Source organism: Anopheles coustani, unplaced genomic scaffold (genome assembly GCF_943734705.1).
Source record: "Anopheles coustani unplaced genomic scaffold, idAnoCousDA_361_x.2 scaffold_12_ctg1, whole genome shotgun sequence".
Lineage (NCBI taxonomy): Eukaryota > Metazoa > Arthropoda > Insecta > Diptera > Culicidae > Anopheles > Anopheles coustani.
This window is the reverse complement of record NW_026525384.1, coordinates 614,326-640,456: the sequence shown is the minus strand read 5'-3', so window position 1 is coordinate 640,456 and position 26,131 is coordinate 614,326. Positions and strand designations below refer to the sequence as shown.

Here is a 26,131-nt window from a genome sequence, read left to right as displayed (position 1 = left end):
CATTCGCGCGACATCGCGCAAGGTGTTTTTTATATGGAGTTCAGCTCCTGTCAGGCGAAGTCGCGCTGTAGTGTGGACCCCGAGTGTCAGGCAACGTCGCATTACGCGACGGTGCGGTCTGGAAAGCGTGTGTGCTTTACCGCGTCAACTTTTGACAGACGAAAATGTATGAGCCCCGCTACACGAGCCGCAAACTCAAAAAGTTAGCGGTGCAAAGAGGGGAACAACCGAAAAGTTTACGTCAAAAACTTTTCAGCTCCGTGAGCTGAAAACTGTACCCGCAAAGTTTTTGGCAGCTACCGCAAACTCAAATGCGCGAGAAGAAGAAGATAAAAAATAAATAAATGTGAACATAACAAATCTCAAAAACGAACATACGGTGATAAATTTACGTGCTACGGTAATATTTTGTCATTGGCTGGCGGAGATCATGACTGGCGACAGCATTGGTACCGCAGAACGCGGCTACACGAACCGCAAAGATTTTGACGTAAACTTATACGGTTTTTGAGTTTTCGCTTGGAGTTTGCGGCTCGTGTAGCGGGGTGGTATGGGATTTGATAGCTGCAAGCTTCGCATGATTTTATCGTACGATGGACGCATCCGATTTAATCTGTCAACAAAGTTGGACTTTATAAACTCGGAGTTGTGGCTTTCATCTAACACGCTTTCCAGACTGCACCGTCGCGTAGGCACAGAACTCCATGCAAAAAAACCTAGCGCGATTCGCGCGACATCCCGCAAGGATTCTTGCGAAGATCTCCTACATAGTGCAAGAATGTTTGTAAGCACTTTTCAAACTAATTGTCAAAGCAATGCAGACTGGCTTTGCACTGACCTTTCTTTTTAACGATCTTGTGCTTAAGCTGTGTCGGTACGTCATATTCTCTGTCAGTTGCCTAAAATCGCAACACGTACAATAAGCATTTTCTGAGTGTCGTCTTTTCCAGCCTCTTCATCAGCCTATTTTGAGATGTTTGTCGTGCAAAAAGCAATCATCCTCCTGTATAGTAACTGGGAAAGTTTTTTGCTGTTAAAACTATGATCCGAACAAGTGTAGAATGGCAATGAAGCGCTTAATATGTTGATGCTGTGTTCAAAATATTGTCCTATGATTTGTTGTAGTGTTTGTTCACGTAAACTAAATTAGAGATTTTCATCGTGCTAAAAACTCAATATGTAATATGTGTCAAGGAAGAATTAACATATACTAAGTCAGCTCAACGAATAGCCTATCGCGGAATATAAACAATCTTTGATGTGAGCTAAGCTTTCGAAGTTATCAATCCTGTAAGCGGGACAAGCAAAAAATCAATATTTCTACACGAATCGGAGAAGCTGCAAGATACGCAAACAAATGGTTTACATGGAAGTGTACTGTGTATACGAACGAGGTAGGTTGGATGTTAGATTCAGTGTCGATTTGTTTTGCAACTTTAGCAATTAAGGCTGTATAAGCCTATTAAATTACATTAATCCAATATAAATTTGCTATTCTTCTGCAAGTGCGTAGTCAATTGGACGAAAAGGATCATTGCAAAACACTATAGTCTAGTATAATAGTAGCAGCCCCCAATAAGCAAACAAGTATCCGGCACAAGTATGAATGAAAAGTGTTTATCAAGTTTGATGTCATGTGGTACTATGAATTTCGGATTTTATGTTTTGGTGGTCCTTTGCTTGATTTATACATACATTTTAAGTGCCTCTTGGATTATCAGCAGGTTATTTTATTAATATAAGAATATTAATAAAATTCTTTACAATAAATCATGGGTTGGGCCTTCAGGTGTTCCAAACCCTTGACCGACAACTTAGGTGTTTTACGATTTGATAATATTTTGTTCCTTTTGAATTTTGTTTTGATTTTTATCAATTTTGCTTAAAAGAATTGCTTTTGTTTGAATGTCCAGAACTACGTTAAAAAATAATTGTTTCATTTGTTTCGCGAGGATTGGGGTTGCGTGCGTACGAAAAAGAACTTCAAAAATTAACTGAACAGTTACTTCCCAAGGATTTTAGTTTTGGTTCAATGAAAACATCAGCTCGGATAGATTTTTTTTATTATATTAAAGAATCTAACGAAAATTTTATCGCAATGTGTGATGAGAAGATTGCGACGAATTCGCATTAAAAAAAAAATATTATAAAACCAAACTGACCGATCTAAAAGCTGCATCGTTTTGACAACATGTCATCATGATGTAGACATGAAAAGTTTAAAATTAGCAATTGATTCAGAACATATGTGATTTTATTTGAATTAGTGTTTCACAATAAATATCATCGTGAACGCGGCTATATCTTTTGCCAAATAGCAAATCATTCCTTTGTGTTTCAAGAGGGCTACCCATAATGGAATTTATTTGGTAAATTACCAAATTAATTCAATTCCGTTAGAGGTCGTAAAGCCGGACAGCATGCATCTTGCATATAAAGCTTGAATACTGTATGTTAATTTATACTATCCAGTATTAATTCAGACATTGATTTTCGTGGAAGCTCTGTCCAGTCTTTCCTCGCATAAAAACACCAATTATCGATTACGTGCCACCTTTAGGGTGGCTTACATTCCTCCACGTCGAGATAGTCACTCTAACAATTTTTTTTGCGCTCCAAACAAATTTTTAATATTTAAAATCATCTCTTTTCAAACTGTCTGCTTTGTAAAATGGAGTAACTAATAAAGATTTACTAGTTCGTTAAAAAGTTTGTTTGTCATTAGAATGGTTAATGGTTTTCATATTTACTTAAAAAATATTGCTGATGCTAATTCAGTTGAACGACGAGAAAAAATCATGTTTTGAATCAATCTCTTTTCTTGGCTGCATCGTGCCTAAAAATCATCTGAAAATTAATGCCATTATTTTGCAACAATGTATTTTTTTTTCGTTCTCGTTTGTTGCTGTTTCTTTTCTCTAATTCCTATTTGTCTAATTTAATTTTAGGACTGATGTTTCCAGTAGCAACGACGTTGACAAAAACATTATCCAGCATTTGCAATCGGAGGCAGTCTCAACAAACAACATGTCAATAAAGTACCATTGTTGTGCAAGGAAATTTTACTCGAATGATAGTATATGCGGAAGGGGTTGTCTTAGACCAGAAGGCAACAGTCGTTAGCACAACTGTGGAGTGTATTGGTCGATTCATCCCGTTGTTGCCAATCGGCGGCACAACAGCAACAAATGCGAAAAATGCAGGCCAAAAAACGATATATCCTTGTCATCATCTGTTGCGCTTTCCTTGTATACTGTTACCTCGGGGGCTACAGGCTGAAATGGTTGCAAAAAGTATTCCGCATACGAGTGCACAAGAATCCCGACACATTGCCCTGCTATCATCAGTTGCATTACCAATACAAAAGCTCCGATGTTACTGAAGATTCGCTAGCACCAGACGACGATTTGCACGTTAGTCCAACCTATGAGTTCAGAAATCGTAATAGTGCAGTTCTTCCATCGTTTCACGTAGGTGGTTCACGTGGAGGGACATCTAACGATGTAGCAGTTGAAGCTTGTCGGATGGAAACTTGCTTCGACTTTAGCAAATGTGATAATAAGAATTTCCTCGTTTATGTGTACCCACCGGAACCTTTGAATTCGCTCGGAGCTCCTCCACCGATCAGTCAAAATTATCAAAAAATCATCTCAGCCATACAAGAAAGTCGATACTATACAACTGATCCGGAACAAGCATGTCTATTCGTTCTCGGCATCGACACATTGGACCGTGATTCTTTAAGTGAAGATTTTGTTCGCAACGTCCCCTCCCGCCTTCAACGTCTGCCGTATTGGAATAATGGACGAAATCATATCATCTTCAACCTGTACTCTGGTACATGGCCTGATTACAATGAAAATGGACTTGGCTTCGATCCAGGCCAAGCAATATTGGCTAAAGCAAGCATGAGTGTGCAGTCATTACGTCCTGGATTCGACGTCAGTATTCCGTTGTTTCACAAACAGTTTCCCCTGCGCGGTGGTAACACAGGTTTTGTGTTGACCAATAACTTTCCCGCTAACAAAAAGTATCTGTTAGCATTTAAAGGAAAGAGGTAAGTATTTTGCGAGATTTAAATTAGTTTTATAGCTGTCGTGATTTAGACTTAACTTTATTTATTAACTCACCATTCAGTATGAAAGATGTTTGCCAAAACCAAAAAAACGGGTTTACCTTCTTGAAAAACGAAATCCCTTATGCCATGCCTGACTTCTTCTGCTATGATCTAGAAATTTTGTGTCAAAGTGGCGATTTATTTACCGATTCGTTATTCTATATAAATTTCGACATGAAAATGAGCAAATTACTGCAACCCCCACTTGATTAAACCCCTTGCCCGGGGTGAGCCCGGTGAACGTTTCACGGTAAATTTCTAGGCACGAATGACAGTAAAACAACACAATTATGCCTTTATCCTCGAAGTGGTCTCGGCTCTGTTAGTAAAGTCATACTAAGACAAGAAAACGGTTTGCCATTGAATGCTGAACCATTGAATGCTAAAATGATCCTGTTGTACCCAATGTTCATAAATGTTCTTTCAAATATGTTTGTTAAATTAACCAGTATTAAAGAAAAAGTTGCAATTTTTAAAATAATTATACACACTAACATGGAATATGTATTTTTTGCGTCTTTATCATTCACAGATATGTTCATGGAATTGGTTCTGAAACACGCAACTCGTTATTCCATTTACACAATGCCAGAGATTTGGTGTTAGTTACAACATGCAAGCATGGAAAAAGTTGGCGTGACCTACAGGATGCTCGATGTGATGAAGATAATCGAGAGTATGACAGGTAAAGATAGGGTTTCCTAAAGATAAGATCTTTTTGAATTTTTTGAGCCCAACTAGCTGAACGCCATGTTTGATTGATCTATGAAATCAATTTAATATTAATACAGAGTTTGTAAACCCGTTATAGAGCTGTGTAATTCAGACTCAGGCTATTGGCATTTTAGAGATTCATGAAGATTCATCAAAAGATGAGAGATTCATGAATCCCAAAAATACATCAACTGATGAAATGTGATGAGCACAAAATGGGTTAAGATACCCCTTATTTGTCGTATGATCTACACCAGAGGTCTCCAAACTTTTTTTAACGCGGGCCGCATTGGGTGGAATAACCGTACCATTGGACCACATATACCCAAGGAGGAGAGGGTCTCGCGGGCCGTAGTTGGGAGACCCCTGATCTACACCAATGCAAGAATCGTGGAGATTCGAGAAAGATCTATGAAAGATTCATTAAGGTTTCACAACATTCATCAACGTTTGAAGATTTATGAATCCATTCGAATGAATCTTAGGTGTAAGGTCGCCAAAAGATTCATAAGGCACAACACTACTCGTCATCGCTACTAGTCAAATAGGGTAAAATAAGATCAATCGAAAGACAGGTCGGGTCAAAGCTATTTTCGGCTCCGCCATTGTTGTGACAGTATGTTGAAAAAGTGTTTACAAACATACTTGCATCCTAGTGGGAGATCTGCACCAAAATCTTCGCGAAATAGGAAATTAAGTGTGTTGGTCTGCCTTATGCGCAGCCTTCCTCCAGAACATATTTCGAACGACTCAATTCCTTGTTCTGTTGATGAAAGATACCAAATTTGCAGTTTCACCTCACTTTCCTGGATGCTCGTTAGGCCGAAAATAGAAGGGGCGCGTCAGACGCGTTCGTGTCCCGAATATGATCTACAATCTGTCAAACTGATATCTTTTAGGTCACTTTCGGCACGCGCTACCTGCCGGGACGCAGAGTTGCTTCGAGCTAGCGCGTCCGTCAACGTTTCAATATAAATATTCAGTTATAATTAATTCGTTGAGTGGATGTTGTATAAAAACACACATCACACTTGCCACGCTAAGAAAGAATGAGTTTTTCTTCTTAAATATAAAAAAAGTTTCTTTAAGCTGGTGACGCGCGTTCAAAATGTCGTGGACGCGTCGGACGCGCCCCGTCTATTTATTAGCGGCCTCAAAGTATCCAATTTTGGAGGGTCCCACCAATAGAAATCGTTGCACTCATTGTATCGACCATATAACGTTAAACTTGGTATGAAAAGCAGAGTAGCTATCTAACAAATCACTAACACTTTCTAAGTTTATTCGATGGTTTCACTGAAAAATTGTCAATTCTCGAACACACTTTTTGTCGCTATTTTGGCCCACCTTTGTACAGGTTTTGAACCACATAAAAAATGCCTATTTTATGTGTTTTATGGATTAAATCTTTAAAATAATTTAGAAACTGCCATTGTTAAATAAGTTTCGATGAAATGTTTGATTTGAAATTTTAATATCCCCTTTTTTCAGGATCATCGTATTTTCGCTTAGAAAGTTTCTGACTTAATCAGCTGTCAGTGTCAGAATGCATAGAAATTTCGTTGTAGTCCGAAACAGATTTTCTCTTCTCAGAGATCTTTTACATCGAAATTAAAATTATATTTCGAGCTCAAATCAAGTAACGTTTTGATAATTCCCCAAAACATTCAAAGCTTAAGAAAAACATTACTTCCGATTTTTTATGGAATGGTTGCTTATATTTCAAGCTGGGGGAACTCTCTGCTTACAGCATGATGGGTTGAAAAGGTGACAGCTTCGTAGATTTTAACGATTTTCTCGAAAAATATTGATTCAATCGCTCACAAATTTAGCATTTTACTAGAATAAATCGATATCAACGTTATAAAAAAGGCTACGCATTTTTAATTGAAATGAGTGTGATAATTGATCTAATTTATGGTGGCCCAAAATTACATGCACAATAAAATGCTAAGCTTTTGAATTGCTACAGTCATCAACTATGCATCGAAACCTAGTGTAGACCAAGATCAATGAAAAAGAAGGTGGCAGCATACCATGTAACAAACCAGAAACCATTGCACCTTTTAGGCACATCTGCTCATTTGGAAGTGACCCAAGGATGGATTAAAAAAATAATTCGCCCCATCTATCAAAATTTCAATTGAATTTGCTTGAAGTATAGAAATATTTCCCGAGACTCCACTGCATTTGATGGTTCATTAAGCCCAAAATCATCTCGGATGGGCCAACGTTATGAAGAACATGGGTTTCATTAACATTTATTTTTATGGAAGGAGCGCCCATCCCTTGTTGCATTACTACCGATTTATTTTATTTGTTCTTTTTCTTTGCAGATATGACTACGAGACACTATTACAAAATTCTACGTTTTGTCTTGTACCCAGAGGGCGTCGCTTAGGATCTTTTAGGTAATTATAATAGAGTAAATGATCGAGTGTTCATCAGGGCCCTAATTAGAGCGATATTGCTAATCGTGAACCTTGTACGCAGCGCAACGGAATGTAACAGGCTAACAACCACAGGATATTTTTTGCTTGCAGATTTCTCTGGTAAAATGATATAACAGGGAGACACATATGGGAAATATAAAGAGTAAATAAAGAACTAAGTTTTAGTTTTTCCACTTGCGGCGGAACTGCATTTAACTTCCATTTCCTACTCACGTTGCACTTGCACCGAGTGTGTTAGTGTTATGTATAGACATGTTTACTCACATTGGAAACATTTTTTATTTCTCTCCTTCCTTTAGGTTCTTAGAAGCTCTACAAGCTGGTTGCATACCGGTATTACTTTCAAATTCATGGGTATTACCATTTCAGTCAAAAATAGATTGGAAGCAAGCAGCCATTTGGGCCGACGAAAGACTGTTACTGCAGGTAAGTTTGTTTAATTTCCGACATAACATCCATCTCATACACTGACGTACGATCTTTCTCCGCTTTATAGGTTCCGGATATAGTACGCTCAATTTCCGTCAGTCGCATTTTAGCTTTACGCCAGCAGACACAAGTGCTTTGGGAGCGTTACTTCAGTTCCATTGAAAAGATAGTTTTTACTACATTTGAGGTATGCTACATTCTTTTGAAGTTTTTTGAACGGTGAGGTGCATGCAGTTGATGGCGATGTGCTTGCAGGAACATTTATTTAAAACCCATTCCACTTACAACCCAGTTCACAAGTTGTCAATTTTATGTCAATGTCAAATTTAAATGATCCTCAATTTGTTCGTATGATTATTAGTTCTGTATTTGATCGAAATCGCGGCTTCATTGTGTCATAACAAAAAAGAGGTCGAGAATTACCTAATATTGCATAAACATCTGGATAATCATCAGTCGTAGATATTATTGATTTAAATGATCGTAAGAAAAAACAATATAAGAAAGTGTTAAATTTGAGCAACAATATCATAACAAATTATTATTTACTCATGTTGTTCACACTTGACTATCTTGACATTCACCCCATTAAATAATTCTGACCCTAAATTTGATCGCAATCGAACTCCATTACATATGATATAATAATTTGTACTTACATACAACTTGATTTAATACACGTTTTCTTCGTCGTTTCTATTTTTTCCAAAAGATCATCCGTGAGAGACTGCCAGATTATCCACATCGGAACGGACTGATATGGAATTCATCTCCAGGGGCGCTACTGACTATTCCTACCTTCTCAGATACACCCAGGCGTTTTCCATTTCAGTTAGATACACTTGGCATAGCGCCCGGACTGAATTATACCGCCGTCATATTTGTACAGATTGGTATGCAGCTTACACCAAATACTGCTTTATACAAGCTAGTCAAAAGTATTACCAAAAGCCAATTCGTAGATAAGGTAAGTTCACTGCAAAACGTGCTAGCTTCAAACGAAAATATCGTTTTTGTAAAATCCTAAATTAAAAAAATACGTTTTTCCAGATTTTAATTCTATGGGCCTCCGATAGGGCCGTTCCATCTAGAAAACGTTGGCCATCGACTGGCCATATTTCATTGCAAATCATATCGGGTAGCACCAGCGAAGATCGACCGAGCATATCCCAAAGATTCTATCCCCACGAACACATCGAGACTGATGCCGTCCTATCTTTGGACGAGGACGCAATTCTGAATACGGATGAATTGGACTTTGCCTACCAGGTATGGAGAGACTTTCCTGATCGTATTGTAGGCTATCCAGCTAGGGCACATTTTTGGGACGATTCCAAGGTAAGGCCAACGAAAAAAAGTTGTTTTTTCTTTTGCTTTGATGCATTACTTTTCCTTGTCGATATTAAATAGAATGCCTGGGGCTATACATCGAAATGGACTAATTACTACTCAATAGTACTGACGGGCGCAGCGTTTTATCACCGATACTACAATTATCTCTACACGAACTGGCTTTCATACTTGCTCCTCAAAACGGTAGAGCAATCGTCCAATTGCGAGGACATTCTTATGAATCTGCTTGTTTCACACGTAACACGCAAACCACCGGTAAAAGTTACACAACGAAAAGGCTACAAAGATCGTGAAAGTGGAAGGTACGTCCCAGTTATTTTTTTGGTTTAATTATAAAGATTTCGACCGTCTTGAGACGAATGGCTCTCTTTCGATCGTGAGAAAGTGTTTGGTCATAAATTCTTTGCAATATTTCTCAATTACAGGTCTCCATGGAATGATCCTGACCATTTCATACAACGACAGAGTTGTCTCAATACATTCGCGGCTGTATTTGGGTATGTAACTACTCAAAAATTGATGTTACACCCTAACAGATGAATCATTGGGAAGAGATTTTTTTTTAAATTTCTTCACAGTCAATCTTAATTTCTTCCTTATAAAACCATCCAATTATGATAAGTAAATTCCTAATGAATCGCGGTAGGATGGTTCTTAGCTGTCTCACAATTTGTTTTGAAGAAAATTACAAATTTAAAAATAAATCCGTTTTCCTGTTGTTGAAGTGGATACAAAAAGTGTGTAGAAATTTACAGTCACAAATCATGAACGACTTAATGGGGAATTTTGCGACCACATGTTTCGGCATAAACACGATTGTTAAACACGAATTCGCAGGCGTCCGATGAATTGAACATATAGCTAAAACTCGGGAAAAACGTGTCTTGTAAATATAAAATATAAAATATGAATTATGTAGGAATTTCTATAATGAACTATGTAACTTTGTAATCTACTGTAACAGTCAAGTCAAGATTATTATTTTATCACTATTTTTTATCTTTGCAGGTACATGCCTCTGCTGCGCTCCAACTTGCGTTTAGATCCAGTATTGTATCGAGATTCGGTATCTAACTTGAGAAAAAAGTATCGTCAGATCGAACTGGTCGGTAGCTAGCGATATTTGTACGTCTATTAATCTATTTGTACAATCTTCTGTCTTTTCGTGATACGTATCGTAAGAATAGCACGATCCGATCCAGTTGTCGTAAACTTTGTACAGCATTGTCAATTCCTGTTGTAAAACAAATTATCAGTTTACTATTGCGTTATTGTTTTGGTGTCGACCTGATTTTACAGAAGTTTTTTTTTTCACAAAACCAATGAAAATACCTTACCTATGGTACACTTACCTTATGGGTGGAAAGCCTCCGATAAAGTTCTACAAAAGTATAGAGCAACATAATAGATAAACATGAAAAAAGAAGCATCTCAGTAACCAGTCTAATTTACTTTAATTGATACTAGCGGGCACGTGTAGTAATTTTACCAATAATTGTTTCTTGTTCGTCTTGAACATCGTAGGTAAAAAACAATTCCGAATAATCCCAAACAATGCTATATTGTTTGATTTTTCTGATCAGCTTTCCGGGACAAGAGTAAGATGTGCATATACACGCTCTTAGTGGTAAGCTTAGTTAGTGCACCTATACCGTTCATTTTTTCAAAAGATTGAAATGAAAATGTTCAGTATAATTTAAACATAAATAAGTTTTTTCGTGTTTTTTATCAAGTTCTAATAGTTTTAACGTTGCTGGATCGATACACCAACATGTTAAACAATTCATGACTGTGTTTGCTTCAGAGAGAGCGTGGGTTCGAATCCCAACCGAGACCGGACCCTCCTCTGTACGAGAGGACTGACTATCCACATACACATAGGGTAAAAGTCTCGTAAGCCCTTAACGGGCAGACATGACCAAACAAGGTCGTTACGCCAAGAAGAAGACGAAGATGTTCACTAAAGCACCTGCAACCAACGATAAGGGATGACCGAAAATAGTTAAATTCGGTACTGACAACGATTGTCGTTGAGTTTCGCAATGCAATTTGTTAAAACTCGCCAATTAACTTTTTTTAAAACAAACCGCTTTCATTCGGTGTGTTATCCGATAATATCATTCCTTTTTAAATAAACTACTGTATTAAATAATTTACCGTCCCCATTGTGACGATTAAAAAGTTCATTATTATTTTATTTCCAAAATTTCATACTTCAAATCAATTTCGAAAATGAACGGTTCATGTAATCTAGGGTGCCTCTAGCATGGTCCAAAAATCCAGCCTTTAGTGTTACACAAGTTAAAGTCAGTTGCAGCATAAAATGATGCATTCTGAGTAGCTAGTCTGAAATTGGAAACATACAACAATGTATAAAGCTGTAACAAAAGAGATTGCACTTAAATTGCCATCTGACGGAAAAAAGCAAGAAATAATGCGACGCAAAAGCTATGTCATTTTGATCAGTTAGATAAGTTTTCGATAACGTAACGTAAAATATTAACGAAACAATACAATAAGAAAGCCTCCCAAAGGTGGAATGGATAACCCATCCAGCGTTTTAGCATGTTAGCGCGTAAGTAGGAAAATTATATTACAAATTGTTAAATATGTAGGGTCACATTGAACAAAGTACATTAAAAGGTAAAATAAAATATCATAAAAACTGCAGCTGATAACAGAAATGGCAGCAAAAGGTTACATTCTTGAAACAATATTTTTTATGACTGATTTATTTGCGTGCTATAGAATTAAAGGACAACGTTTTTTTAGTAAATTGCCAGCACTGTAGCTGTCTAAGAGAAAGTAGTCAGCTGGGCTGACAATGAATGCAGCGACTGAATTGCATATGAAAGCAATCGTAATAGTTAAGAGCGCACCATCGGATCATTGTGTTTCTATATCTGTCAAATGCGTTTGTGCGGTTTACTAAACATGACCTACATATGGTAACGCACAATCTTATAGTTTAGGTCTAACAAACTGAAGCCATGTGTTAAGTTTCTACATTTTTAGATATCTAGATTTTAGAATGGTGGATTGCAATTAAGTTTTAGAAATTCAAACATAGCAAAGAAATATTTTTTTATTGTGAAATAACGATGTACATAATTTGAATATTTATTACTGCTTCTGTATAGCGTTTAAAAAATATAAAACGAAATATTTAAAATTATTAAGTGTCGGAACGCGTCTCGGAATTTCCGTTCAGCAAAATCTTCTAAAAATAATGTGCACAGAAACTAAATAAAGGGTGGAGTTAAGATATTGGTTGCGTTGGAAGTGAAGTTTTGATACACAGCGGATACACAACAATCATAATTTTAGATGGAATTTTGTTAAATAAAACTATCACTAGTTTTGAATATGGGCGTGCTACTTTTTAGACATAGTCACCGTGTTTGTTTCTTCAAAATATACCGCTGGATAAATCTAATAAATTTCCTTCCGTTTTGAGAAATAATAGTACGTCTGCTAACTTTCAACTGGGAATATGTTGAGTTTGATCATCCTTTTTCTCACTTGTCACAACCACTCACTTCAGCAATATGGCGAACATACTCCATACATGGAACATACTTATATAAGTAAGCTATGCCGTAAGCTGTACTGCACTAAAGGTTGGATATTTCAATCAATAAAAAATGAAGGAGATACTGGCTATGCGAAAAATAGATTAGCTGTTCACTTTGGACAGTGGCTGCATGAAGCCCCATCCGATTTAATTTTTGAAAGGTCTATTCCCCCTCACGAGTTCCACCAGGATCCGCAAAAGCTCTGTCTCTCTCGATAGCAGGAGTTATGGGATGCGGATAATCTTGATAGAAATAATGGTTTATAGAGGCTTTGAGCCGTTTGACCTCATTCTATCCCATAGGAGGAGTAGATAGCAAAGCATGCAGCTGTAGCAACGGATTCAACGACATAGACAATGTATTGTGGTCAAGTGTGCAATTTTATCGACGATTTAAGCCGATCACCCCTTCTTCTTCTTCATATCCTATCTTTTAGCCGTTGTCCGGGTGGCTGGAAGAATCGGAACAATAAGTTTGCATGGATTTATTCCATGTGCCTTGCCTTAGTGTTAGTAGTATAAGTGGTAAACATTAAATGTTGGTGCTAGGTACAGCAGATACCAGGGATATAAGGCCTTAGTTCCCGGTCCTTAACCACCTAGAGGTCTACATCACCAGGATAACTTGCGAAAGCCCAGGAGGCTGGATTTAATAGCCGTACCGGTGTAAATTCTCACAGTCGAAGAGGAAAAAAAAGAATGGCGGATACTAGGCCGATTGCCAGGAACTAAGTAACTGATCAGGAGAAGCAGGAATGCCGAAAAACATGAATATGACCAGACCGTACAAATTCATTATTCTAAAACTTTAGTTGATTCGAAGTAGAGGGCTTGCTGCTTGAAGTCGTGAATCGACTAAGTGAATCAAAAGTCGCAACCATTGAAAGTGGATGGAAATCAATCGCCTCAACACGTACGTGGCATCGTTTTTGATCGTCGAAACGAACTGCCATTTTTTCGCTTTTTCCTAGGTGTTGTTTACCTTTTGTATGGGACAGCGACGAGAAAACTGACATTTACCATCGTTTCGGACCTTTGAATCATTTTTTTAATTTTTTTTTACCTTTTGTACGACAGCGACGAGAAAACTGACAGTTACTATCGTTTCGGGGTAAAACCCCAAATGAAGCCCCCTGCTCGCCGCATCGTCTCCGTTTTTTCCACGGTTGCGCCTGAAAGTTATGCAATAGGTGGCACATCAATTAAGTTTGAATATTTGAACCGTTGAATTTCCGTTAGAAGCTGTAATGATTTGAACTAACTGGTTAAACTTAGCAAGATGGACATCATAAACCAATGAGTTGGACCGAAGAAATGAGTTTGAAACGACGGCACGCCCACAGCGAGCGCAGCGAGCAGACTCCGCTAGGTCTACCGAAAAAGGGAGTTTGTTATAAATTTGTAAAATAAGCTCATACCGCACCCCTAGGTTGATTGCGTAGCTGAATTTCCATAAACTCATTCAAGTAATGCCTTTGACATTTGATCGGTTTTTGACACTTGACCGTACCAGTTTTTGGTGTTGTACGTTGTAATGTAGTCGCGCGGTCAAGCGCAAACGTGGAAAAAATGTCGACGATTTGGCGAGTAGGGGGCTTCATTTGGGATTTAACCACTTAACTAAATAAATTTCCTTTGTTTTTAACCCCTTTACAGTCCTACCAAGTCATGAAAATGGCGCAAAACATTGTCATCCTATTTTTTTACATTTTTTATAGTCTTTGATCTAAAACAGGGGTCTCCAAACTTTTTTTAACGCGGGTCGCATTGGGTGGAATAACCGTAGTGTTGGGCCACATTTTCCCATGGGGGAGAGGGCCGTAGTTTGGAGACCCATGGTCTAAAACATAAGAAAATATTATATGTTCCCTAAATGATTGGGATGTTATTGGTTAAACGACGGTTTGTTTGCCAGCAACGTTGCAAGCTTTTTTGTTCAACCATATGTGTTATTTGTGATTGTAATCAGCAATAATATGGCTATACTCGGCAAAGTTTTGGTTCAATTGCATCGATTAGTGTCAAAAAATGAAAAAAAATAAATAGAAACACGTTAGAACGGTATTTGCGCTCGAAATAAATACCGCGCCACAAAGGTAGGAAAGCGTGCGAAAAAATATTGCCCGAGCCAGCCAAAGCAAAGCAGTACAAATTCCTTCCTCTTGCCCGAGCCAGACCCGGACAAACCTGTGAAGGGGTTAATTACGTAGCATACACGTGGAGATCTCTGCAAACACTGATGTCGCACTGTGGCACAATATTGTTATTCAAGTTGCTTCGTTTCGTTATTATTTTTTTACGCCTCCAAATTTGTTTTGTACTATAAATAAATTGTAAAAAAACCCAGAGCAAAAAATTGTTTCTAAGCCACGACAAATTAAAACCAACTTGTAAATGTTTGCCACGCGACAAGACGACTGCCATGACGCGTGTGCCATTAATCTACTGTACCTTTATCAGTCCTTCATATTGTCGTCGATTTTTTGAAAGCAAAAAGCATAGCAAAAGCTATCACGAAACTAGTCATTGAAGCGTGTAATGGAGTCAAACCGAATCAACTAAAGAAAAGGTTACCTAAATACAACTGCCTGGGGTCTTTGGTGTGTAACTTGTCGAAATGTTGCAATCTTCAACCTTTTCAATCAAGAGAGATTCAGAATATTCTCCATATTGAGAAATATATTTATAGGCAAATCGCATTCCATAGGCACTTAAATGATGTTATTAAAGGCTTCGAGATGCTAATAACTGTTTTTCTCAATTTTGATTATCAAATTTTTTTGATTGTATGAGAAATTTTTGCTAGTAGGAATTCTACGCAGTCAATTTAGTGTTCCACTAAAAACAAAAATAAGAAATATTTAATTCGCATAACAGAAATTGCCCAATTCTGAAATTAGCTTACTGGGGTTTTCCATCTTGAAGCTTGTGTGCATCAATAGCTCGTGTTTGTAACTTACACGTTTCAGTTGAAATGCGTGTGGTAACGGCATGGTGCAAAGAGCAAATCAACCGAATTACTCTTGGTTACACTTCATAGTTAACCGTTGTTGAGCGCGTTAGAGAGTAGGGGTAAACAAATTGATTTTGATCGTAGATTATTTGCATATAAATATTCGGTTGACAGACTGAGAAAGTGTCAAACTGGTTACTGCAGTTGTACAGTGATGTCTGTCTTGTAGTCAGCATACATAGTTCGATATCGAAAATAGTTTCCTGTAAAGATAAAGTTCAATAGAAGTGGGTAGGGAAGTTTAAACCAGCGTGTTCCGCAGATAGCTTGTTTTGCTGCGTGTTTCTAATATCGCTTCAACCAAATTAACAAACTTATCAACAAAGATGAAAAAACTAAACCTTTTGGGACTGATTGTGCTAGTGGTACTTGTGGCGGTTGCAAATGGTGATGGAAAGAAGAAGGAAAGTGCTTTCGAGGAAAGTGGTGGCAGCGAACATGGTTTAGAGCATCACTCGAAAAAAGGTGATAAAGGCGATAAGGGATACGAGAAAAAGCATGGGTTGGAAAAAGCGGAAAAGGGTAGCCAAGGAAAGGAACAACACGAATCACACTACGGCGAAGAAGGGGGACACAAGAAGGAGAGCCATGACGAGGGCGATCATTACAAAAAGCATCACGAAGAGAAAAAAGGATCGAAGCATGGAAAAAAAGGTCACAAAAAGGGACACAAAAAAGGATCAAAGACGACTGGCTACCATCATAAGTCACACAAAGATGACTACCACAAGGAGCACAAATTCTACGACGATCATCATAAGGAAGGCCATCACAAGAAGTTTGGCGATTTCTTTGAATTCCACAAGAAGAACGGTGGCGATCACAAGAAAGGAGGCCATCATGAGTCGGCTCACAAGGAGGACAAATATGCCAAGAAGGGTCATACCGACAAAGGTCACTTCGATGATGAGCACAAAGGCTGGAAGCATAAGCATGGCCACGAGTCACACTTTTCCCATAAGGACGATTTTGGCAAAAAGGGTGGCAAATCTGGTGGCAGTGAACACGGCTTTAAGAAAGGTGATCATGGTCATTAGTAAAAAAAACCCGCTCGGAAGTTTGCGGTAGAATACAGATTGCGATACTGAAAACGTTTTGTGAAATAAATAAAATTGTTATGAAATAGTACGATTGTTCATATAGTTAATTCATGTTTTGTAGTTGCTTCAATGTTTATACACATATGTGTCTATATATATAAAAACCATACATGGGTTCTGTACCCTTTATTATGATTAATATGGCTTCCGATGTACTATAATGATTTAAGTGGAGGTACTTACCGCGTAGGAAAACGTGTTTACCGACAGCAAACACTTCACTCTTGGTCAGCAACATACACTGTTGGCACGAAGCACGATAGTAGCACTTCACATGAATAGCACGTTCTTACCGTTCGTTGATTATCAGTCAAATATCACATCATACTCACCAATATCTTTGGTATGCATCATGTCTCGTCAGTTCTATGACCTTATACTGAAAATAATACTTTCAACGTTGAACATTAAGACCAGTAACAGCAGTTACAATGATTTTATTATGTTTCAGTTTTCTCTATGTAAATTTTCCTTGGAGATCATCTTGTTGAAAGCCGCTCGACCCAGAGCCTGCGCTTTTACCAAAATCTGGTGGTATTTCATTTTTTACTCTTCGATTACATCAACAAATCTCGATTATTCTACGAAATCTTTTTTAATGCAGTTTTGTGTGCTGATACACATTTACTTCCTTTCGTGTCCCAAACGACGTTATTTCCTGTCACAAACGATGATGGTCAGATTGTAGGCAGAAGCTGCACATAAACTCTCGATGTTCAATAACAGTTTTTGCATTCCTCATGATAAGTTTGTGTACATTTGGTAGTAAAAAATGATATATAAAAAAACAAGCGCTACCAATTTTAAGTGTCTGCTTCAAAGACTGATAATAGCTAAGCAGGATGGCAAATGTGTGTTGGTTCGTATTCCTCGCAACGGCTACTATCACGTATATATATATATATATTCAATTCTCTATATATATATATTCAATTCTCTCTGTTGTGTGAGATACGAAAGATGCAAGTGAAAAAGGGAATTGGGTACAGTAAAAGATTGTGCTTAAGGCGTCCGCTCATTTTGTGCCCAAACGTCGCAAGATTCGGTCGATTTTTCGAGTGGATCAGTGTTTTGCAGATTCTAGTTGCTGGTGTGTTGTGAATAATAGTGCTGCAAAGTGATCACCTAAATTTTCTGGTAATGCCAGCATTTTTTTATGGATTTAAAGCTTTTTAATAATTAAATCAAACAATTTCGAATTATTCGTAATCGATTCGATTCGATTCAAAAGATCAAAAATTAATAATAGCTATATTTTTTCAATCAAAATTAGTGTTAGGTAAATGCATACAAGTGTCTAGTATGTGTATGTTATCGAAAAGTTGACAGCGCATCGATAAGTTGAATTTATATATTCTGATAATGCAAAGTCTAAATATATTTAAACAAAGTCATTAGCTGTTAGTAAACCCCAAGTCGTTAGCCATTCCTCACAGCAAGCAAAATAACAAATCAACGATTTTTAATCTTTAAACTGCTATGTATTCACATGAAATGTTTAGTGACTTCGTTTGAATTTCTCATTGGGTTATTTTTGTGTCAAAAAATAGCGCTGGGTTTGAAAAATAATTTTCCCAAGCAAAAATTTTCCATATCATATCATATCGTTGATATAATCAAGCCGTTGTCCTCTGGCAACGTTCCCTGAATTAATGCCAAGGTTGGTGAGGTACACTTGTAGAATGTAATAGGTTACTTTTTATAGCCTTTAGGAACAATAAGAACAATCAGGAGGTTCCGTTCATACACACTGGAAAGCGGTTTTGTTATGGCATCAGTGTTTTGATTATGAAATTTAAAATTTTCACGTGCGAATTCGTGGTCGGTGCTGGTTTCGACTGTTATCATTGTACAACCAGTATTTTTTCGACGTTATTTTTTTTTAAACAGCGGTAACATAGAAATGCTGCCGCTTCCTTAATTAAAATTAGGAAAAAAGATTTAACCATTCTCCTAATTATAGATCATGTTCGGAATGCTGAGAATCGAATGTTTGCGTTTTTGCAAGCAGACCTCACTATGAGTTTTAGTGTAATTAAAGGGAGCCTATGTTATCTGTTACGATTTCTTGTTTTAATTAATGACGATGATTCAATGTATTAGATGTCTCGTGTTTTCGTGCGCATATTACAAACGTTGTGATTGTTTTGCTTCATTATGTGAATCAATGCTAGCAAAGCTCAAGATCAAAGTTTGTTTATACATGCTATACGGAAAGATCAACAATTAAATTACCGCCCCAGTGTCGCTATTACAAGTGGAATCAGCATGCCAATTATACTAATTAAGCTTAGTTGTCACTGGTTTGATATGGTGGTTTTAACACTTGAACTACCGCGGTTTTTACGCTTGAAACTTTAGCGCAAATTATTTTCAATATTAAAAATAAAATTTTATTTTTGTATTCAAATGCATTTACAATGCAAATGCAAATTAACATTCCATTGGATGTGTGAAAGTTATGCATTAACATTTGGTAGAATTGTTCAGCCTTAAGAAATAAATGTGATTGAAAAAGTACCTGACCAGTCAAAATGACTGGTACGGTAGTTCTAGTGTTAATACTCAAATACATTGTTTTGCAATCTTTCCCGAATGTTTTTTAGCGGTTAAAAATTAACATTCCATTGGATGTGTGAAAGTTATGCATTAACATTTGGTAGAATTGTTCAGCCTTAAGAAATAAATGTGGTTGAAAAAGTACCTGACCAGTCAAAATGACTGGTACGGTAGTTCTAGTGTTAATATTCAAATAAATTGCTTTGCAATTTTGCCCGAATGTTTTTTAGCGGTCCTTTCGACCGCTCTTTTTAACACGTTTTCGATTCGTCGTTTTTCAAGATTTTTCAAATCCTTACTTTTTGTATATTTGTTGACAAAAGATATTTTGATGTGTTTAATTTTATGATGCACCTATTCATCATTTCTCAAGCTAGATGTAAAGCAAAAAAAAACGAATTGAACCGAATATGAATCCTTTTCATCTTTCAATTTTTCAAAATGTAGTGTTGCCTTGATGTTGTGGATTTTTTATTTTCCATGGGTTGCTTCCGACCTGTGTTTTCTTCCATTACATATTCTGTACGCGAGCGTTTTGGTGCGTTGTGCAGAATGCGTTACTGGGAAAATTGGCGTTATTGTCTATATTTGAGGTTTATTAATGGCGTCATTTATAATCGCAAAAATATTACTAAATTTTTTAAATGTTATCCAATGTATTTTATTTTTGCCGCGTACTATTTATATTACACATTTTGTTAATGTAAAAGTTGAAAAGAACTCAAAGTCGGTCTTTTTACTTTACATTGAGCTAGCGGAATGATAGACTGGTGCATAAAATACCAAAACGTCAAGAAATAGAGACACAAACATACTGAAAAGCAGCCGTATACAGATTCGAAAAATCTCCAAAAACAGAGATGTTGAGATGTGAGAACAGAGATGTGAGAACAGTTATAGCTTGTTAAAAAGAGTGGTCAAAATAACCACACAAATAACATTCTAGGAGTGTTCAAATTGGTTCTTGAATTTTAAGAAAAGCCTTTTTCGAGATTTTAAATTCGTTTGGTGTTGAAAAACGATTCATGCTTTTGTTTTAACCATGCTACTTTTCAAGTTACGGTGATAAAGAAGTGCTAGCTTTAACATATACATTTCAGGAACCAACATGAAGTTCACACCACCTCCCGCTTCGCTGTGCAGCCCATTGAATATACCAGAGAAAATAATGATGGGCCCGGGACCTTCCAACTGTTCGAAACGTGTCCTCACAGCTATGACGAATACAGTGTTGAGTAACTTCCATCCAGAGCTGTTTCGAACAATGGACGATGTGAAAGATGGCCTTAGATACATTTTTCAAACAGAAAACCGTGTGACAATGTGTGTTAGTGGGTCGGCACATGCAGGAATGGAGGCAATGCTCAGCAATCTTATTGAAGATGGCGATCGTGTGCTAATTGCTGTAAATGGCATTTGGGCAGAGCGAGCCGTGGAAATGTCAACAAGATATGGTGCAGATGTACGAACAATTGAAGGGCCGCCGGATCGTCCATTCAGTCTAGATACTTTAACTAATGCTATAGAAAAACACCAGCCTAAATGCCTATTCTTGACGCACGGTGACTCATCCAGTGGACTTTTGCAACCATTGGAAGGAGTAGGTTCGATTTGTCGCCAAAACAACTGCCTGTTGATTGTAGATGCAGTCGCATCGCTGTGCGGTGTACCGTTCTATATGGATAAATGGGAAATTGATGCCGTCTACACGGGCGCTCAAAAGGTGCTTGGCGCTCCACCAGGAATCACTCCGATTTCAATCAGCCAAAGAGCAGTGTAAGTTGAGTTTAAAAACCCGAATGTGATATACAACGAATTTAAGCACACCATCTCTACTGCCTTTTTTTCAGTGATGTTATAAGAAATCGGCGCACGAAATCCAAGGTATTCTACTGGGATTTATTATTGCTCGGCAACTATTGGGGATGTTTCAATGAACCGAAACGGTACGATTATATCATTTTGCCACGAGGGTATAAAAATTAAGCATAATATTTAAATTTACAGCTATCATCACACCGTAGCATCCAATCTCATTTTTGCACTTCGTGAAGCATTGGCTCAAATCGCGGAAGAGGGGCTGGAATCCCAAATCAAACGTCGTATGGAATGTGCCCAGGTTCTGTACGATGGACTCGGCAAAATGGGCCTTGAAATATTTGTGAAGGACACAAGACACCGATTACCTACTGTAACCGGCATTATGATCCCGAAGGGAGTCGATTGGTGGAAAGTTTCCCAATATGCCATGAACAAGTAAGTATTTTCCCAAAACAATTATCTTGTTTTATATCAGTATACAGCGGGTGCTAACTAATATTATTAATTCGATCTATCTTTCAGTTTTTCGCTTGAAGTGCAAGGCGGTCTAGGACCAACATTTGGAAAAGCATGGCGAGTTGGGATTATGGGCGAATGCTCAACGGTACAGAAAATCCATTTCTATCTTTACGGCCTGAAGGAATCTCTTAAGGCTACTCATCCCAGTTACGTATTCGAAGACAGTAATGGCTACCATTAGTAACAAAGTAAAGCCGCAATGGGTCGGGTTAAAAGGTGGAATATTATAGCCGTAGACTGGAATTCTGTTAAACTACGATGTACACTGTTAAGCGATAACTAACCCAACAATATATATACAACAACGATATACAACTTATAAGAAGTGTACATATTGGAGATAGTTGCACAAAAACACAGTACTTTAAAAACTATCAATGTGTATCCTAAGGAACTATACAATGTATTATTGTACGTGTATTACATTGTTGGCATTCAGAAGCTTTCTCTTTCACGTTTTCGGCAGGAAAGTGAGTTCTGTTTAATAAAAACATATTACATTGCATGTATATCTTGCTTCATCATTTAGCATCGTGCATATCTAGTACAGCATTATTTATTTATTGGATGAAGTTTCCACTATCGTCACAAATCATTTGAAGCAAATGGGACCTCAAATATAACGAGATCAAGCCGAAAACTCGCTCAAATGTGCACGCTTTGTGTACTTTTAAAAGTTTTCAAAATTCGTTTATTGGAATTTGACGAGGTCACGAACGTGCTGATTCTCCAGAATTCTTTCTCAACGACGTCACTATCACTTTCTTCTCGTCACTGGTTTCCTTATTCTCGCCCTGGCTCGGTAACGATCAAAGCTATCGATAAGCAGGTCCATCGTAGAAGTCAAATTGATTACCTAATCATCGAAGCATCGTATTACGGTTTGATTCACGATTTACACCCCATGTCGATGTTACGAGAAGCGGCGAGTAGAATACAATAACTAGCGGAATGATGAAGAGGTTTATCAAAAAACCAAAAACGACAAAAGAAAGTCAAAAAAAAGTATTAAACATTTTCAAAAATGTAATTTAAAATGTTATAGCATCTAAATAGAATGGTTGAAATCACCGCTAAAAGACTAAATAGGGGTGGTCAACTAGGTTATCGGAACTGGTCGAAATTTTTGTTTTAGATGTTGCTCTGATGCTTTGGATTCTTTCAAAGAAAGAAAGACCTTGCTTTAAAAAAATAAGTTCAGTCGTTTTTGAAATATTAAATTCGAAAATTGCTTTGCACTTTCGTTAAAAATAATTATTTTCAGCAACATTACCGAAACCTTCAATGTTCGTTTGAGAACTGCTCGAATTTGAAATATTTCACTTAGTCCAACAATTTAAGCTTTAAAATCCGGAAAAAGTCACGTAAAATACCCGCTAGGTGAGCAAATCGTTCACCAAACGTCCCATGTGAAATATTTCGGATGATATGTATGGAGAAAGATTTTTTTCCTCTCCTCACTACCGATGCAGGAAGCTCAACCTGACGCTTCGAATTCTCCTCCATCTATGGTTCTCTCCTCTTCTCCCAATGCTGCTTCTCATTTCTTCCTTGAATATTTGGCAAACCGCTTTCTTTCTCTGCCCAGAATCCTCCGTCGTCCGTTCCTCCGCACCACTCGAAATACACTAAGATTTTGGTAAAATCCCAAATGAAGCCCTCCCAGCCGAAATCGTTGTCGTGGCCCCAAGGAGCGCCAAATTGACGTTTCGACCCGAACCCATGAAAGTTCCATACAAAAAAACCCCTCCACGACGGGAGAGTTACCCCGCAACCACTCTTCCACCATTTGTCATACCCCTTCCTGATGACAATCCAAATGCTGTCTGCTCTATCGTTCCGTCCTTTTCTCTCGCGTTATTTTTCCAACAGCATAGACTTGTGCGTGTGAGCAAAAGCCCGTTGAGGAATTGTTTACATTTTGAAACAAACGGTCGTGCAGTGTGTTGTAAAAACTTGGTGTCTATTTTGAACAAGAAATCTCTTGAAAATGTGGCTGAAAACCGAATTAAAACGTTTGCGGAAGAGTGCTGTTTTCTATCGTCGATCCGACAATGTCCAAAAAAATGTTCAAAACGCAGCAGTCTACAGCAGATATTGAAGCTGTAGCTGACAATATACCTGCTGAAGCAGAAATGCTAGTTGAAGATCGAGATGGAGCTTATGTGGATGAAATGAGGTTTCAACGCTATTTATTAATGGAATATGGAGTAAACATCAACGGAAATCTAAGGGCTATTATTGCAGACACTCCGGCAAGGCGCATATCCAGAACACCAAAGAACGATGACACCTCTTTAAGATTTAAATTTTTTACATAGTCCAGGATGTCGTGGTAGCGGATCGTTTGCATCTTATCGATCTTAGCATGATGAAGCGACTGCTTGGGGCTGGCGAAACGAAACACTGGGAAAGATAATATGGGACCAAACTTAATGTAAAGCAAGCCTTGCAGACGACAAAACTCATGCAACTAATGCAAGAAGAGTTGTTCTCTGATTCACTTTGCAGAAATCGATGGCTGAGATGCTGGTATGATATGTAATGGTTGTGAAAAATAAATGATACACAGTATTTGTCTTATAAATGGCACAAATAAAAAGTTATATCTTTGTAACATGATTTCAATAATTACCGTTATTTGTCAATGCTGGGGGAATTTGAAAAGGTACACAGTGATGATGAAATGTCCTGAGCCTGTTTTTAGTTGTTTCGGTGGGTTTCTCATGGATTGTCCCGGTGGATGTCGTAGCATGAATACTTCTTCTCTTAACACTTTATTGGCGGGTGCTTTCTGACCAAAACATGCTGCAGTCACCGTCAATTAAGTGTTAAAACCTAAAGCACAGCACAATGGAAAAATCAAGCACATTATTAAACTGCATAAACTTCGTCAAATTTTTCAACTACCAACCTCTGGTTTCATGATTTTACACTACCTACTTTATACGCCTCGACGGCGTGGGTTCGACTCCCAACCGAGACCGGATGCTCCCCTGTACGAGAGGACTGACTATCCACGTACAACAGGGAAACAAGTCTCGTAAGCCCTTAACGGGCAGGCATGACCAAGAGGTCGTTACGCCAAGAAGAAGAAGAAGTTTATTCCACGCGTGCAATTTGGTGAACATTTATCCATCGTTACGTAGAATAAAACAGACAATCAACAAGACCCTTTCCAACATCGCCGATGGATCAACCGGTCTGCACATCGTATGGTATGTATAACGATAAGTGTTCAATCCTCACTAACCACCAAACAATAAAAATTTCTCTTCAACAGCTACCACCAATGTAATCACTACCACTGTTAACCACGACCGCGACAATAAAAAAAAGAAAGAATATCGAATCAAGTGTGCATCACTACAAGCACCGAGGCTAGATTTGTGAGCCATTTCAAGGTTACTTTTGCGAAGCTATGCCTGTGTCTGAAGGAAATATGCCGCGTTTGGGTAACCTTGTGGGAAGCCATACTGAATTTGCAAGCTTACAACATTCACTCGCAGGGCGGCGCTACTGTGCAAGCAGTCAATTGATTTTCTGTCTCTTTCTACCTGATGATTCTACCTCAACCAAAAATGCCACCGAAATTGTTTGTTTTGATCAGCGTCAGTTCAGTAACTGTTTGGCTATTTAATTTGTTTCGTGTGTTTTGGCTATTATTTTCGTGATTCAGTGTTAACCATAAGTAATCGAGTACCGCATCCTTCAGAAGTTGCCGCATTGTGCGAAAAAAATCGCATTTTGCAAGCACAACGCAGGTCCGGTGCCTTTTACAAGCGCGTTGCACGATTGATGCCGAAATCCGAGACAACGGATAGCCTTGTGAATGTCGTGGCACCAACCGAGTTGTCGGGTAAATAATCTAATGTAGGTAATGTAGATTATTATGTGTAATGTAATAATTTAGTTTCATTTGTATCGGGAATCGAGCAAAACTGATGTATACCATCCCTTTATTTCATTTTAGTTTCGGCTTCGTCGGACCAATTATTGTTGCCTTCTATCGATTTGCCGGATGAGGAACCAACTGAACAATTGGATGCGCTTTTCTCTGACACTCAGGTATACGAAATGGACTTTGTTACGGACGATGAAGAGAGTAGTGATGAAGAGAATGCGATGGATGACGAGGAAAATTCCGCAGATGATGAAGAAGATGGTCCCGATTATGCCAAGACGCCAGATGCAGTGTGTGCGATACTGGGCGTTAACTGGCAACGAGTCGCTTGCAACCGTTGGACGAATGCTGGAGATGCTTCGTGCAAAAACGGATATGAACATCCCAAAAGATCAGAGGACTGTTCTACGAACAAAGCGGATCATAGATCTTCCAGAGGAATCCATCGAATTAGAATTTAAAGATATAAAATGTAAACTACTGAAAACCATCGGAGAAGAGGAGGGAGAAATGATATTCTTTCCTTTACTACGTACTCTTGTCGAATAAATGCACACATAAATGCAAAATTGTAG

At 38.0% G+C, this 26,131-nt stretch overlaps 3 protein-coding genes across 3 annotated transcripts; all 3 read left to right on the top strand.

The window, feature by feature from the left end:
• The first annotated feature begins 917 nt into the window (after positions 1 to 917).
• LOC131271234 (exostosin-1) lies at positions 918 to 12,470 on the top strand. Its single transcript, XM_058272634.1, has 11 exons — positions 918 to 1,394; positions 2,949 to 4,057; positions 4,650 to 4,802; positions 7,168 to 7,242; positions 7,584 to 7,710; positions 7,781 to 7,900; positions 8,426 to 8,680; positions 8,764 to 9,051; positions 9,124 to 9,368; positions 9,492 to 9,563; positions 10,075 to 12,470. The coding sequence occupies exons 2-11, from the start codon at positions 3,189 to 3,191 to the stop codon at positions 10,181 to 10,183; spliced, it is 2,313 nt and encodes a 770-aa protein (XP_058128617.1). The 5' UTR covers positions 918 to 1,394; positions 2,949 to 3,188; the 3' UTR covers positions 10,184 to 12,470.
• Positions 12,471 to 15,781: 3,311 nt separating this feature from the next.
• LOC131271238 (histidine-rich glycoprotein-like) lies at positions 15,782 to 16,781 on the top strand. The gene has a single exon (XM_058272638.1). The coding sequence runs from the start codon at positions 15,980 to 15,982 to the stop codon at positions 16,688 to 16,690; it is 711 nt and encodes a 236-aa protein (XP_058128621.1). The 5' UTR covers positions 15,782 to 15,979; the 3' UTR covers positions 16,691 to 16,781.
• A 958-nt stretch (positions 16,782 to 17,739) lies between these two features.
• On the top strand, positions 17,740 to 22,161 carry LOC131271236 (3-hydroxykynurenine transaminase). Its single transcript, XM_058272636.1, has 5 exons — positions 17,740 to 17,890; positions 20,413 to 21,088; positions 21,163 to 21,258; positions 21,320 to 21,568; positions 21,656 to 22,161. Exons 2-5 carry the CDS (start codon positions 20,421 to 20,423, stop codon positions 21,831 to 21,833), a joined length of 1,191 nt encoding a protein of 396 aa, XP_058128619.1. The 5' UTR covers positions 17,740 to 17,890; positions 20,413 to 20,420; the 3' UTR covers positions 21,834 to 22,161.
• Positions 22,162 to 26,131: the final 3,970 nt, after the last annotated feature.

Bases quoted from the DNA above. Each gene is read 5' to 3' on its own strand.
- LOC131271238 (XM_058272638.1), top strand. From the start codon at position 15,980: ATGAAAAAACTAAACCTTTTGGGACTGATTGTGCTAGTGGTACTTGTG.
- LOC131271234 (XM_058272634.1), top strand. From the start codon at position 3,189: ATGCGAAAAATGCAGGCCAAAAAACGATATATCCTTGTCATCATCTGT. The intron at 4,058-4,649 runs GTAAGTATTTTG...TATCATTCACAG, and splicing joins TTAGCATTTAAAGGAAAGAG to ATATGTTCATGGAATTGGTT. The intron at 7,243-7,583 runs GTAATTATAATA...TCCTTCCTTTAG, and splicing joins CGTCGCTTAGGATCTTTTAG to GTTCTTAGAAGCTCTACAAG.
- LOC131271236 (XM_058272636.1), top strand. From the start codon at position 20,421: ATGAAGTTCACACCACCTCCCGCTTCGCTGTGCAGCCCATTGAATATA. The intron at 21,089-21,162 runs GTAAGTTGAGTT...CCTTTTTTTCAG, and splicing joins TCAATCAGCCAAAGAGCAGT to TGATGTTATAAGAAATCGGC. The intron at 21,259-21,319 runs GTACGATTATAT...TTAAATTTACAG, and splicing joins TGTTTCAATGAACCGAAACG to CTATCATCACACCGTAGCAT.